General features: G+C 40.7%; 1 protein-coding gene across 1 annotated transcript; it reads left to right on the top strand.

Moving 5' to 3' along the window:
• The first annotated feature begins 885 nt into the window (after positions 1 to 885).
• LOC145443706 (uncharacterized) lies at positions 886 to 15,086 on the top strand. The gene is made up of 12 exons (XM_080321654.1): positions 886 to 1,628; positions 2,260 to 2,452; positions 3,690 to 3,867; positions 3,997 to 4,094; positions 5,335 to 5,621; positions 7,179 to 7,401; positions 9,965 to 10,171; positions 10,878 to 10,967; positions 11,033 to 11,093; positions 13,660 to 13,802; positions 14,067 to 14,258; positions 14,847 to 15,086. Exons 1-12 carry the CDS (start codon positions 1,501 to 1,503, stop codon positions 15,006 to 15,008), a joined length of 1,962 nt encoding a protein of 653 aa, XP_080177780.1. The 5' UTR covers positions 886 to 1,500; the 3' UTR covers positions 15,009 to 15,086.
• The last annotated feature ends 1,685 nt before the right edge of the window (positions 15,087 to 16,771 follow it).

The raw sequence follows: 16,771 nt of genomic DNA, 5'->3' as shown, positions 1-16,771 counted from the left end.
GCAGCAGAGACCAACTGTTCACTGTAAATACTATTTTAAGCCATGAATGATTTGAAAGACAATATTTTTTGGTGATTTTATGAAGGAATAGATTGCACTTCAAAAATCCAATTTTTTATCAACCATACTGCTTCAAAGTCAGCACATTTTGCAATAATTTTTTTTGTGGAAACAGAACACCACATGGATTTTCAAGTCCGGGCCTCCCCCAATTTTCTTTCATCCGTAGCTTTTTTTCATTGAGTTTAGAGCAAAAAGGTCGATTTTTTCCAATTCCTTGGCCCCAGAATTGTATAATTAGACATTTTAATTGGTTCTCCATCATCAATTTAAGCAAAAAATATTGATTTAAAAGATATCTGCATGCAGCGCCACCTAGTGACAAGAGAATTTTGAATCGCATCATCTTTTGAACCATTGGAAATTTTCCAATTTTGTTTTTTGTAATCCACTTGGAATTCATAAAAGAACAACATTTGTAGATATTGTACAATTCTCAGGGTATGCATTACAGCCCTTGCTAAATTATAATTCGGTTAGCCAGGTGTGATGCTAGGAACTGTCTTGGCACACCAAATGTATTACGCTAAACGTACCGGGATTCCAACCCAGTAGAAGTATCAATTTCTATGTTAGTCTGAAATCTAGTATTTATAGATAGGCCTGAATAGTTTTGCCTTGAAAAATGATGACCGTTGAAATGAATTAAAAGTATTCTAAAATCTTAGCAAGTAGGCAAAACCATGAGTACGCTACTCTGCAAAAGTAAAAGTACTTCGTTACTGACCACGTCTGGTCGCAACTAGGTTCACTACCGTACTGTGTCGTAAGTATGTCGATTTTGCAACAAAATTCAACAGTCATAATTATCTTCCCAAATGCTTCTATGTTGTTAGTGGTTATTGATAATTAAGCCTCAGGCTTTATCCAGTTTCATTATCATTCTTCCTATGGGACTTATCTCAGACTCACGACCATCATTTTTACCATAGTCTGTATTACCTGTCTTCACGAGTATCATCACTCCATTGGGTAATCTAGCTTATTGTGCAGTCAATGAACACCATGTGTGAACTTCGAGTATGCAGTTTTTCATCCGCCGTTTGAATTGAATCAATGATTATTCTGTGGTATGGAGGTAGTTATGCAGCGTGTTTCTTGTGGCTGGATAAGATTGTTGGCAAGTTTACAGTCTGATGATTTTACATTTCCACTACTATAGCACAAAAATAAATATTTTCAAGCTGGATCATGGTGATATTTCTATTTGAGTATTAGAACAAAGTGTTTCTAATAGAGGATTGTAATCACCTAATCAGTATTCTGCGACTATTGTACTTATATGTTGAATAACCAATGTCAGTAACAGCAGTACTCCTCATACTCATTGCACAGCTTGTAAATTACAACTAGCAGATAACCACCGTCCCACTCTCCGTACACAATATTGTCAAATATTAAAAAACGAAGTTGACATATCATATCAATGTTAACGTTAGTATGTCACAGGACCAGACCACGGATGGCACAATGAAAAGTTGCTGGCAAAAGATCTCGTCGGTTCCATGCAGCACGTCTGCACCAATGAGACAGACGTTTTCCAACAAAATGTCGCCTCCCGAAATCCTGTGAGCATTTTTCATCAGATAGGCTAGCTGAAATAATTTATTGTAGGATATTATTGGCAACAGTGAGGTAATTGTTATGCTGGAAAAATGTAGCACCGTGTGTGTACTTGTGAACTTTATGAATCCCCAACAGTTCTAACAAAAGTTATGATAACTGATTAGCCTAAGTAACGAAAATATTGAGGCTTGTCTTGTACTTATAACGTGATACATTCTCTATCTTTTCTCTTTCCCATACATATATATTTTGGTTTCATGTCGGTGGATCTGTTTGTAATCAATCATCAATAGCTGCTCGGACCAATATTTGATGTGTGTGTGTGTGTGCCTGAGTGAAATGACATCACAGTTCTCGCATGCATGTCATATTCATTGCGTAAACTACAATCTGTCATATCAAGTGAATAAATAAGAACTATCTGTGATATTGTTTGTAACTAATCTGCACATCACGCTTCGTTTCATAGACTGAATACCTATTTTGTAAATTAGAAGTAGTTGGCTGCAGCCTCACAGAATTGCAGTGTGATTGGATTATATTATCGCAGAAGAGTTTTTGAAAATCCTCCTTACGTGATGCTACGTTACGTTACGTGACTTTATCAGTCAACTCTAAACCTGTGTCATTCAGAGAAAAATGGTCGGAAGGCAAAACCCCGTCATTTAATCTGGACGCCATGAACAGTCTATTGGACCACGACAACCATGAAATGCGTGAGAAATTTCGAAATTTCATGAGCGACCCGTGCATGACTCCAAGATACAACATTTCCCTTGCGGAGGAGAGAGACATTGCCTTGCAGAGACTGCAAAGAATATGTGACGTAAGATTATATTTGATAAATGCTGATGATATCTGCATTTATGGTCACATTTACTCTAGGTCCATGCAGTTTTGCTTGATCCATTACCGCCGACTAATAGCCAAGTCTGCTGTTGGTCCAGATTTTTGTGAGAAACTACTGGCTATATATAATAATTGCATTTCTGTAACACCAGTGAATGGAAAAAATATTAGGTCCTGTACAAAAAACATCCCACTATACGCTATAATAGGCCTACGTTGCATGTAATGCGTAGGTAGCCTCATAAACATTGGATCTATTAGAATTATTGGTAGCTACAAATTTCTGTTTGAAATAGGATTGTCACAATACATAACAACATGCATTGTTCTACACCGGTGTGATGTAGATAGATTCTTGGTATATGATTATGTACATGGCATACCTTGTGTACAATAATTTTTTTCTGATTTTCCATCCAAAGCATATCTCTTTCTCTCTCTACTATGTAGAATGATAACGCTGGTCAACACATATTTTTAGGCAGACAAAGTAAGAGTGGTTCTGGGGGGCACTGGTTCCGAATATAACCGTAGTTTTTTCAAATTGGCTCTTGTTTTGGAGATAACCCATGGGGCTATTTTGACCAAAATCTCCCATTTCGCTGTAATGACTGGATGGAAAATCGGCTCAGTCGTACTATGAAGTTTAGAAATTCAATCTTGTTATTTTTACACACAGAAGACTCTTTTAAATCAAACTACAGCAACAGCAGTAGGCTATATTTAGGGGTATTACATTTATCATAGTTATGAACTTTCACGGATATCATGTAGCCTACATCAATTTAGACTTTTTCAGAGGCATAAATATCTTATAAACAAGAGCCAATCTGGCAAAACCAAAGTGATATTCGTAATCAGCAAGCCAGAACCCCAGAAACGGCTCTCAGATGTTCTGCCAAAATTTTTATTTTTCATTTTGTTGGCCAGTGAGTCAAATCATTGCTGCTTTACACTTGAAAATCATTTCTAGACTGGATTTGTATGAAAAGTGATACTCCAGTCCTTAGTCCTTACTCAAGATGATCGTTTTAAAATAATAATCAAAAAGACTCCTCTGCCACCACTCGAGTGTCCTACTCTAACTGTGATTTATGAACCTTGTTTATCCGTGCTGCGTCTTACTATTCCCACTCTTAAAGCAATACCCTCTAACTAACTTCGTCTGCCATTAAAAAATTCCATAATGCTTGTTACTGTTGTGATATATTCAGGCCGGCTTCATCTCCGTCACCGACTTCTGGCACAATCCACTGCGTATCTTCGCCGCACACGAAATCGCCGCCATCATAGACCCAGCCATGGCCACGAAAATGACCGTACAGTTCAATCTATTCGGAGGAACTATCGTTATGCTTGGCACCAAGCGACACCACGACAAGCTGATTGAAGGTATCGGTTGCAGGCATGTCTCTTACGCCAGTGTCGAGTCATGGATCTTAGTTTTGCGTCATTGAGATGCAACAGCTGTGCACTGTTGCGTGGCACGCCAAGTTTCTTCATTGGCTTTCCTTTTGCCAGGAATTGATAATCTTCACGATATCGGGTGTTTTGGGTTAACTGAACTCGGATATGGAAATAACGCTGTGGAAATGGAGACTACTGCAGAGTATGATAAGGTAATCTTTTGTATATGTTTTGGTTACAGTCTAATCTTGATGATAATTTGTTTCAAATGTCGCTGAGCCACTCGAGACTCTTGTATCAGTTTCTGGTATCGTGACAGGGAGATCATGGCAGTGAATTTTATGTGCGTCAATGGATCATGTAGGGTTTTTGAGTGATGTAATACTTTGGAATGTAAATCCGATATGATGATGGATGATGCTGATTGGTGAGAATAGTTTGTTTATGCAATAGCCAATGAACATTTACCTTACAGTTACAGTTCATTTAATGGTTGAACTCTCATACATTGGTTGCCTGGGGATATTACTAATAATAGCTTTTTCCACTGAGATGTGCACTAGTGACATGGGTATCACACCAGGAGTGGTTATTTGATAAAATGCTCGCGTTATGGTACGGTATGGCATGGCATGTTTTTGGAATGCACTATTAGGTTTCGTCTACTTCTGATGCTCTAGCGGTTTATAGACTTCTACTTGAACAATTTTTGGAACCAATGCCAGTATGCCCTGCATTATCCCAAACTCCCAATGTACTTGTTCAAACTGCTTACTTGAATACGCCTCGTATTTTTACCTCTGCTTCAGGATCATTTGTTAATGCAATGGCTGTGCTTGTCTAGAAAAACATATATTCGACTAAAACGATGTTTAATAGTTGACAAACATACATGCATTTCGTCGTTTTCCTAGCATTGTCTCTCAGTTACGAGTTTTAATTTCCGTAAAACGAAAATAAAACATGTCTACATGCCCATTGAGGTGCAAATCACAGAGTATTTGTTCACAGCAAATCCCGCGAAGTATTGTTGAAATGTGAGTTTAATTCCAGATCATGATTCTTCTCGTGATTTGCGGCACGGTTCCTTGTTTGCGAGTTGATTTCAAACGAATCAAAGTATTTTATCCAGACTTAGCTGTCCAATTATGATGTGGAGTGTGGACTGGACATTACCCTATTCATTGGAAATGCCATTACTGAGTGGTTTCTTGGACATGGTCACATGTGCTTATTCATCAGCCTGCTGAAAGTTAGACCTCTTTTAATTCGCATCTGCTTGTGTGCTCCAAAACCCTAAAAAGACTCGCGGCACACCTAAGAGAATCTGTGGTCGCACACAGTTTGCGAATCACTGCTCTATAGACTAGTAAGTCTTTCCTGCTCTCCACTTACCTGCCAATCAGCGTCGATTTGTTAAGAACTTGTGCAATGTGCGTCACTCGTTTGCAGGCCACGCAAGAGTTTATCATCAACACTCCGTCAACTTTGGCGCAAAAATACTGGATCACGAACGGCGCCATTCACGCCAAGCACATCATCGTCTTTGCCCAGCTGTCTGTGGACGGACAGCATCACGGAATTCACGGGTTGCTGGTTCGTATCCGTGATGACGACATGAACGTCATGCCCGGTGTCACGGTGGAAGACATGGGGCACAAGATCGGGGTGAACGGGGTGGATAACGCGAAATTGGCGTTTGACCACGTGCGGGTGCCACGGGAAAATCTACTCAACAAGTACGATTCGTATTCATTTTCAGTTTTTTTTGCGCAAATTTAGGCTTGGTAAATATCATAACTTACAATTTTTTTAAGTGCTCAAATAGGTTTTTCGGCTTTTATTACATAATTGGTAATATTTTCAGACTACTTTTCGCTTCATTTTTAGGTCTAGTCAAGTCAATTTTAAACTTGTTAGCCTGACTTTTTTATGTGATATTGTCCTAGCAGGCTGTCGATATTGCCCCCTTTTAGGTAATTTTGCATCAATTTCTGGTGTCACTGGTCATTCTGCATTAACTGTGAAGCCTTTTACACTTTTGAGTGTGGACGATGATTAACAACGGCACCCCATCGTATCTACTAGTTCAGAGATCTTCATAAACTTATCGAAGTAGTTAAGGCATATATTGAATGGTGTAGGTCTATAAGGTGTGATTAAATATGAATTTGCTACTTGGGAGTCCTGAATCAATACGTAATTCGACCACGTTTGGCCATTGGCCTGGCACCAAATCGCCTATTTGAAGCCTAGTTTCGATTTCACCCTGGTACAAGTATGATTGTTTCTAATTGTAGTCACATAGCAATGCAAGGAAGCTAACAGAGATGCAATAGTTTTATTCAAATTTCTGAATTTGGATCCTTGAACGAATAAAACCTTGTGCAGATAAAACCGCATACCGGTATTCCAAAATTTGTTTAAGTTCAAAACCTACAAATGACCACACCCAACTTGTGTTCTAATTTCTAAGCATACACTTCGTCGATTCAACAGCATGTGAGGTAAAAACTTGTCTGGTGCAAAACTATATATGGATGACATGCTCCCTGTCATTGCTTATGATACATCATTGCTTCATTTGAAAGTGTTTGAAACCACAATTAGTCCATTGACAAAGCCCAGTTTATGTACACAATAACTGCCTAATCTACCATTTGTTAGCTTTGTTTTGTGTATTTCGTCTGTCGATTTTGACCTAGCCTATAGCGTCATACTTTGCTTCATTTGAAAGTGTTTGAAACCACAATTAGTCCATTGACAAAGCCCAGTTTATGTACACAATAACTGCCTAATCTACCATTTGTTAGCTTTGTTTTGTGTATTTCGTCTGTCGATTTTGACCTAGCCTATAGCGTCATACTTTGCCGTGTTGGTTTGCTTTTGCATCTGTTTGAATCTCTTTAGTTTGCCTTAGCTCATGATAAGAGGCAACCTAAAAGTCTTTGAGTGTGAAAATATGTATTCTTGCAATGTTTGTTGGCATTACAACAATTTTGGTCCTGCAATATGTTGGTTGGCTTGCTTTGCATCTGTTTCGTGAGTTGGTAGATGTCTAAAACATTGGTACCGGTAATTGATAGTCCTGGACCACTGCACCAAGGAGATGTTGCCAGTAATGATGTAAAATTCATCTTGAATAATGCAGAAATAAACACGTTGAAGTCACTGGCACTTGTTTGACTACTGCAAGATGAGCTGGTTCCTCGACTATCAACTGCGTTCTAATTATAATAGATATTTTATCACAACACTATAATGAATATCGGCTGATAATGCGGCACCCGTTGTAGATATTCCGACGTGGCAGAAGATGGTACGTTCTCCACCTCGATCAAAAGCAACAGGGGTCGGTTCTTGACAGTCGCGGATCAATTACTATCTGGTCGAATCTGCATTGCATCCATGGCGATAGGATGCGCCAAAGCATGCCTGACCATTTCGATGCGGTACGCGGCCACGCGGATGACCGTGGGCCCTCAAGGAAAATCGGACATGTCCATTCTTCAGTACCAGGTACTGTATGGCAATATGAAATACCCATTTCTGGAAGTGGTCAGTAGGGGGGGATGGGGGAATTTGAGTATATTTTCAAGTTTGAGCAGCTGTCATTTTCATAAACAGTCAAATAAAAAGGTGGCTGGTTGATATTTGTTACATTGTATGGTTGAATTTTCGGTTGCAAATGAATTGAAGATTCAATTTGCTCGCAGTGGAAAAATATTGTGATTTTTTTTTTACAAATTCGTATACTCAATTTACCCCAATTTTGTGGGAAAATTGAGTATACTGTCTAAATTATACTTGAAGCAAGCCTTATCCCCACGTTATACCCAAATGACCCATTGTATGGGAAAACTGAGTATATTTACATGTTTTTAAAAAAGAAACTGGAACAAGATATCTTATTGTTGAACAGCAGAACGAAATAATTAGATGTCAAAGTTTCACTACTTATTTGGATTCAAATCAAATTTGACAACCCCTCTTCTTTCTGAAATTGTTGCTTTCACTTTGAAAATTACTTCATTGAATGAAATGGAAAATATTCTCAACATGAAATTGATGTCATCAATGTTTCAGGGATAGGAAAATATGCAACCCGTAGGTTGAAAAAATTATGTTCAAATGTTTCACCGCCACCCATCATATTTTCCACCTGCCCCAGAAACTTTGTCTGTCTGTATTGTATAACGAGCCAATCAAACTCGTTGATATTCTTCCTCTTTCTGAACTGTTTCAAATTCCCCAAGTCCAGCTCAGAACTGTACTTAGAGTGGCCACTTCCTCCTCATAATCGTCACTGACCACAACATCATTGCTCTTGCGTTTTAGCTTTCATACATTCTCCTCATCTTAAAGTCTGGTCATGCTTTCTTCTGATGTCAGCACCTCACCAGTTATGGCAAGATCAAGTGAACATGCCTTCTTTTGGCATTATGACTAGCTAAATAATTTCTTGATTCTCTTTTCATTATTTGTGAGACTACTGTGTAGTAATTGCCCGAGTCAAACTTTTCATCTAGTCAATTTCTTCGACCGATTCTTGCTCTTGTGGCTACAATTTTCTGTGTTGCTCTAATTAACTTTGTTTTGAGTGCTTCATAGGTAATCCCAGACTCTATTATAACAGCTCTTTCCTGTCTTACTTTCTTTGATGGCCTGATCAAATTCATGTGGTGCATATTTAGGGGTTCGCTTCTTCTCATAATACCTGAGCTTGTCTGTTATTGTTTTAACTCTCTAATTGTGTAACAAAATCAGAATAACAAGATTCAAAAGAGTATCTACAACCTCTCTGATGACAGTGCAACAAAAAAAGTTATCATTTAGTAGTATACTCAATTTAACCCACCCCTAATTTATACTATACCCGAATCACCCCAAAAAAATATTCTTCAAATTAAAACTTACTCTTACCACCATCGACAAAATGCATTGCCATACCTTGTAGCATGATCACCTATCACAAACTTAAGCAATATTTGGATATGCAACAACCATTTTTATGCTGTCTGCAAAGAAGTTGAAAAGTGGTGTCAAAAATGAAAAAAAATTTCACAAACTTTCAATTCCACGTGGAAGCTATAATCGGCCTTTGATAGAAATGGTTATTAGTCTTATCTAGAGCTTACATAGTGAGCTAATGAATGAATGCAGAACTGCGGAATTTAAAGCAGATATGTTGAGAAAGCAAAAGTTTTTGTCGAATGTACTCAAATTCCCCTACCTACTCAAGTTCCCCCACCCCCCCCTACCAAAGCACCGTACTTTTATATGTTCGGAGTGCTCAAGTAGGGTTGTAACCATGTCACAAGGTTCCGAGTCACAAGTCAATCTGACTTTTATGGTTTTGACTCGAGTCAATCTAGTCATTTTCAACTCACCACCGAGTCAAGCCCAAGTCACTGAGTAGAGTGTCTAGTCCGTGCCGTTGTGTTTTGACTCAAGTCCAAGTCATTGTGCTGACTGCTCAGTACCGAGTTGATGTCATATGTAACCCGCTTTTCGCAACTCTGCTCAGTGATATCTAATGCTTTGTATTCGTAATATACTAATTTTTCTCACTTCTAACACTTTCTGGTAGCATTTTTGAGTACCTGTACTGATAGACGAAATAATATCAGTGTGATAACTTTACTATTCTTCGAAATTACAATGAAATGTCTGTCATAGTAGACCCGGTCTCGAGTCATTTCACTCGATCGAGTCATTTTTCATTTTTACGAAAATGACTCGAATCAAGTCACCAAAAAATCGCGACTCGAGTGCGACCCCGTGCTCGAATATGTTTGGTTACTTGCACTACTTGCTCGATGGGTTACTACTTCACCGTCATTTCTCCTGGCAAAACCAGTTACTTTTCATAATATTCTAGTACTTGGGTACCTTTCAGGTTTTGATGTTCTACTTCCACTTGAAGTAGTTTTGTCCTGTCATGGAAATCACTACTTGTAATTCAGAGAAAATATATGGTGTTACTTCTACTTTTACTTAAGTAGGCCTACCAACTACCAATGCCAACCACCAGTGTCAATTTGTCACGGTTGCTTGAAAAAATGCTCGATCTTTTTTTCAGCTCCAACAAAGAGCTCTGATGCCCTTTATGGCCAGGACGATTGCCATGAACCTGGCGCTAGACTACGTCAAAGACGAGTGGGCGAAACGGCCGGACGACAAGACTGGGCATTTGAACGTGGTGACGCTGTGCTGCGTCATGAAAGCGCTGATCGGGTGGCACGTGGTCGAAATGGCTGCCGTTTGCCGGGAGCGTTGCGGTGGACAGGTTATTTTTAGAATTTGGTATTTGCTTGACGACGTAATCGGGTGATCATTCTGTACTGCGGTGTCCAAATGAGACATGGTTTTGCGGTCGTTGGATTTTTCTGTTATTTTCTTTTAGATTTTGCCAACATACTTACTGGGCATAATGATTCGAGCTCGACCTTCAAATCGGGTCTAGTAAGAGCCTTCACATTCATACCAATAGTAAAATTTTATCAATTAGAAATAGTTTCAATACCGCCGTTACATGACTGGAATCTCGTAACCTCAGTTAGCCGTATCTCAGCATCAAAAAACACTACAATGAGGTGTAATTTTCTGAACTATATTCAGGTACAGTGATAGAGTGGCTCTCGCGTCTGGTTGGTGTGAAAATTTCACTGTTGAACGATATTAAAACCCACCTACAAACCATAATTTCTACTTGACAATAATTTGTTTTTGCTTCGCAAACAGTTTGAGGAGAAATGAAAGTAGCCTGAATAGGACGTTATATATCACATAACCACTTGAGTAGCTGAAGTATGCGACATTCAATAAAGTAGGCTACTCCAAAAGATCAGTACTTCATTACTCACCACCTATGTATTTAACCAATATCTGGTGTGTGTGCAAAGATTAGACGGTGCTCCGACTATAGCATAGCTTGTTGTACATAAGCGGATGAATGCCACTCTGGTTGCTTCAAAAACGTTTTATGTTTCCAGGGCTATCTGAGTGTGAACAGATTTGGCACTTTCATCGGTTCGAGTCACGCTTCCGTTACCGCGGAAGGAGACAACAGTGTGCTGATGCAGGTAATCCGAATACGTTGACGTTTTGCGTCGCCGTGTCCTGACGCCGGTGTCTTGAAACTTGACAGAAAGTCGCGAAAGAAAGGCTGAATTTGTTCAACCCGGAGAAACTGGAGCCAGTGCCCGAAGGTGAGGTTGATGCCAGCAAGGTTGAATGGTGCTGGGGGCTTTCTATTTGAACTGAAACGTCAGGGCTAATTCTTACTGATCGTTGATCGAGCATGATCGAATAGGAAATATTGTATCAGTACCATTCGATGCGCACATCTTGTGAATTCGACAGGGCAATGTCCAGTATCTGACTGATTCGAGTCACAATCAGTGTGACATCATGTGTTGTCAAAAAAGTCGTCAAATTCATTTTTGTACCTTCACACAATCCGAACGAAAACAATGCTTTGTTACAATGTCGCTACGAGTAACGGTCATTGAAATTGTGATCTTGTGTAAGCATAGGCGCCGACTTTTATTTTTTTATGAGGTGGCGGAGTCTTGTGACGTCATCATCGTTCGATGACGTCATCGTCATACTAGAACGCACTTTACTACATGCCGCTGGTGTGCGTGTAGCGCTAAACCGTTCGTGCGACGTTTTAATACCGGCCCCGCACTCATTAATATCAAAGCATACAGTCGAGTTATTGAATGGAACCTTAAAACGGTACGATCATTCAAAAGTGTAACTGCGCTACCAGTCCGAAACACGACAACTCTCGAATACGAGGTTTCAAGCAGACAATAATGATGATTACAAACGCAAAATCGCGCAACCAATCAGTAATTGTCTCTTGTTTGCGGCTTCGCATTAGTAGCTCGCATTGCAGCAATTGTTTGTAGATTAAAACAGCTATTTTTGCGGCATTGGTGCATTTCCCGATTTTCCCTCGCGTCTTCGTTAATCATTTTTGGAGTCGGTGTATATGCCTTGAATAGATATAGGAAAAAAATGTAACGTCCAATCACTATTTAATGTAACACCAATGGGTTGTGGGTTCGAGTCCGACCGAGGTCGACTTCAGAATTCCTTCCTAAGTGTTGGAGGTTTATCTGGGCTCCTCGCCATATCATCCGCGCAATCGGTGTCTTACGAAAAGCCTAGAAGTTGGCCGTGCTACAAGTCGGCAGATACGGAATCAAAAATAATAAATATCAGCCTGGTGTAAATGACGATAGTAGTCGACAAACACCATGATTACCACAAACAACAACAACTATCACAAAGCTAGCTAGCGCAAGAATTGTTCTGTCAACAAATAGGGGCGCACATAATTTAGATTTTAGAAATACATAAAGTCTATTTGGGCTTGATCGGGAGAGGAGTTCTGGGATAAGTCCAAAAGTGCTTTCAATTGGCAAGTCCCCGATCTCGGGTGAATAATAAAATACGCCCGCGTATCACGCTGCCTCTGCGATAGTTCTCGCAAATCAGAATGTGCAACCTGACCGCAACGATTTCAGGTGGTTCGAACCTTTCTCGTCTTTTAGAACTCAAGCCTCGATATTGATATACATCTTCTGATCGTTACGATTTATTATTAGCGGAAATCAATCAAGCACGTTAAAGTATGTTCGCAGCGATTCGATATTATTCAGTTTCGCGATGTCGCTTTTAATCAATATCACATATTAACAATCACTAATCAGCGTATACTCGACGGCGTTGTCTCCAAACCAGCGAGAGATAGGAGCCAAGGCTTGCTAGGCCCGAGATGCGATAGTTAGGCCTGCAACGATATCTTTCGCACCAGGCCTATTGCAGATGTGGTTGTGCAGGCCAGCTGAGTCAGGCTTGTTCGAGACGTGATAAATCAGGCCAGCGACGATTGCCGATCGCACGGGAATGAATGACCTAATTTCGAGACCATCTCAGCGGGAGATCATCGCAGACTCTCTCGCTAATTGACAACACTCTTCTCACAAATCGGCTGCGCGGAACACTGATATTACAATTATTGAGTTGCAACTGAATATTACAGTTGAATGGTCGTTTCAAAATGACGTGGTTTCGCGTTTCAAAAAGGGGGTTTCGGGATCGGGATCCTGGCTTTGCACCTGGCACACGCGCGTATCGAAATCGAGCCGTCTCTAACGAGGTCGCGTCGATTCGCCTGATTACTAATTATTCGTCACAAATCACTTGGGCGTTTAAGCATTTTGTACGAGGTGGTCTCCACCTCGTAACCTTGTAAGTCGGTGCCTATGTGTGTAAGTACTCCCATGCTACATAATTTCGTTGCTGCGATGAAACCAATCATTCATATTTTCCATACCCGTAGCAAAAAGGAAGTGTGTAGCCGATAATTCCTGGTGAGAAAATAGTTCTTCGTCACAAGCGACGCATAGATTCACTTAAACAATATGCACTCTTTCAACTCGGCCTGTATCATTGGATTGAATTGCATTGCCAACCCAACCCAAGAGCATACTATTCGTGTAGTATTTGCAAAAAAACAGTCGGAAAATCATTCCCATGGAACCGAATTCGCGACTAAATACTATACTCTAAGACTGCAGTCTATTCTTTCCTATCAAGGTAACTCCTAAATGCGTCTTTACTTGGATGTAGTTTCGCAATTTTAACTGTATCATCTCTATATGGTGCTCTGATCAGAGCACACAGCATGTGACTTCAAATTCATAGTGGCGATTTCGGTTCGCGTAAACCTGTGATGAAAAACAACGCCCTTGTGTCCAGATCTCAGCGACCCCGCGTATTTGCACTTTCTCGTTCAAACGCGAGAGATCGCGCAGTTCTCCGAGCTCGGGGTGAAGCTCATGAAGGGTGGCATGGACAAGATTTTCGACACTTGGATGCTGCAAGAGAGCGACCTCGTTCAGGTATTTTCTTAGGTCGCGAGCAATGGAAAACGACGGGCTAGCATTGGATGGTTCGTATGTGCATGTGGCTTCAAAACCTCTGTTGATCCACAGTTTGTTATGTGCACCAGTAAAATATAGTAATGTATCATATGTCTAATTTGGTAGATTTGTGACTCGGTCAAAACTTGGGGTTATCTGAAGGCTTGCAGACTACCGCAAGTGGTTGGCTAGGTTATCAAAGGTTAAGAACCACCGATTTATCCATCCGAACCGTTTTCCCAGAATGCCGCCCGGTCGTACGGCGAGCGTCTGATCAGCGAGAGAATGAAGCACGCCATCGATTCTGACGACACGGAAGCTTCGCTTAAGCCAATCCTGTCCAAACTCTACCATCTCTACCTCATCGACACAGTTCAGCGTGATTTGGGTTGGTTCGCCGCCAACGAAGTGCTGAGCACTGCCGCCGCGAAAAAGGTAATTTGAACTCCGATAATAATTATCTACTCGCAGGACGGTATTGAATCTTGATTGAAACTGTGCAAACAGGAATTTAAACACTCAAAGGTCAAGCCCAACCCGTATATGAAATAATTAGTGATCCAGCTCCGGTCCGTGCTCCGCCCTAGCAACTTTGTACTACGCATTTTTCGTACTGCGATAGTGATATGGCCAATCGAGGTTTCAAGGCATACACAGTCTAAAATAGTATTGAAACTATAATTCTCGTTGATAAATTAACTCCTAATGGAGCATATCATTTCAGTACTCGAAAAAATCGTCTTTCGCTACTCTGCTCCCATTTTGCGTTAGTCGCAAAGATATATCTTGGCGAAATATCCACCTCTGATTAACTGCTGAAAGTGAGCGACCCCTCGATAATATAAACTTTTTGAAATACTTGAATTTTTTCCAGGCCTTTTTCTACATCCACTCGGTGTAGCTTTGCCATGTCTTGGAAATTGTCACGTCTAATCGCAATTGTGTAGAAATTTATGGCGATGTATGGCGAGTAATGACGGTGACTAGCTAGACCACCTCTTTTAGCATGCTGTGTTTTTGCAGGTGAATGATGTGGCAGCCGAGGCCTGCCGCGCCTTGAGCCCGGACGCGCTCGACTTATGCAAATCTTTCAAGCTCAGCGACGAAATGCTGTCGGCGCCTATAGCGCGCGACTGGGTCGATTTCAATGTCGGGGACAACCAGGGCGAGCTCTCCAAGTTGTGAATGTTTTCGACAGCTTATGAATTATTCTTAACCATCCGTTCTAGATGATCTTAAATATATATGGAATTTTCAATTGTTCGCTGTCGCTGATGTGTTGAGACTTGGTTGGGTGAGCAGGGATCCTTGAATGTGGATTTGTAATCCACGTGTATCCAGAGGTGGTCGGGAAAGAACTACTACTTTTTAGAAGTGGGTTTTACCTACTTGATAACTTGAACAGCTTTTACTAGGAGTTCCTTATCAGAACTATGCCTACTAATAAGCAGGGACATCTAGACTAGATAGTAGTCTAGATATCCCTGAGAATAGGTATACGACTATATATCTCTGCTTGTGTTTGAGTGAAATTCGCGATGTTACTTGTATTTCAATGCAGTGGCGTAGGGACATATGCCGCCGCCCCTGACTTTCGTTGAAAATGCCGACCAAATATTTAAATAGTGTCAAGCTTTTCAATCATATTTACTGGAAATCTTGTGTTGATTAACAAAACGTCATCACCTCGCATTTTACCGCCCCTTGCAGCCTGCCGCTCGTGGCGCAGAGCCATAACCGACAATTGGCTGCTACGCCACTACTACGATGACTATTTTGATATTTTTTGATGGCGTACAAAAAATTGAATCCCACTACTAGGGATGGTGTGAAATTTATTGCATTTCAACTGCGGGCCACTCTATGCATATCGCTGGCTGCATAAAAAATCTACCCTAAACGAGCATGCACCTTGACAATCTCAAACATTTTACTTGCTTTGTTACAAAAGTTTGCTCGATATATTCAGCTTTCGTTACTGAATATTTAGGGACTCTCTGCTGTGAGCTTGACCCGCAATCACACAACATCAACAGCGAAATACGCTACTTGTAAGTATAGTCAGCGAATGATGCTTGTTCAACCTACCAATGATATCGATATAGTTGCCTGATGTAAAAAATCTAGCAGGCGTACAGAGTCAATCTTGATTTCATATGTTTATATTGTATCATGAAAACCAAATCCATGCTATTGGGGTGTTGGCTACCGCTGACTGCTGTGTAACTTGGTAAAGGTGTAATATCGGTAACAAAGTACAGACACCTGTTTTATACACTCAGCTCAATATTAACGTACCAATTATACTCAGACGCCGAATACATCGTCCGGTCTAGTTCAGACTGTTACGGTGTGGGCTTATATTCTCGTGCAAGTCTTGAAATTGTTGGCAAAGCGACGGAAGATATTGATTTACGGGATTATTATATCATTTGGTTGCCCCAGTTGATACATTCGGCGACGTTTAAAACGTCAATACTTCAGCATTGTGGCATTATGTGGCCCGAGTCGTCGCTAGGTAGGTATCGTGTACACAGGCTATTACTTCACTAATATGTAGTGTTGGAATTAGCAATATAACGTTGTGACGTCATTAGGTTCGCGTTCACACAGAACCTTTTAAAAAGGTTCCTCTTTGACACGAACCTGAACCTTTCAGAGGTTCACAGCACACAATCCCTACGGCCACTACCGAGTTTCGGCTGTTCTGGTCATGGAAATACTTGGTTTTGCATCGCTGGTACCGGAATAATCCCGGCCCCCGGGGTGTGTATTCGGTAGTGGTAGGAGTCCAGCTCCATGTATTTGCTTACGACATGGTATAAAAATTGTACGATTGCGTGCCAGTGACATGGTTCGGCAATTTTCGAGACGAGCTCCTGCCCATTGTGCATGCCTCATATTTCCTTCTTTGTCCTTGTTTTGTGGCTCATGGTAAGTGTTTGATT

The sequence above is a fragment of the Botryllus schlosseri genome, chromosome 7 (genome assembly GCF_051294905.1).
Source record: "Botryllus schlosseri isolate E-star chromosome 7, Bs_hap1, whole genome shotgun sequence".
Classification (NCBI taxonomy): Eukaryota; Metazoa; Chordata; class Ascidiacea; order Stolidobranchia; family Styelidae; genus Botryllus; species Botryllus schlosseri.
Note: the sequence above shows the minus strand (reverse complement) of the source record. Positions and strands in the feature narration are given on the sequence as shown.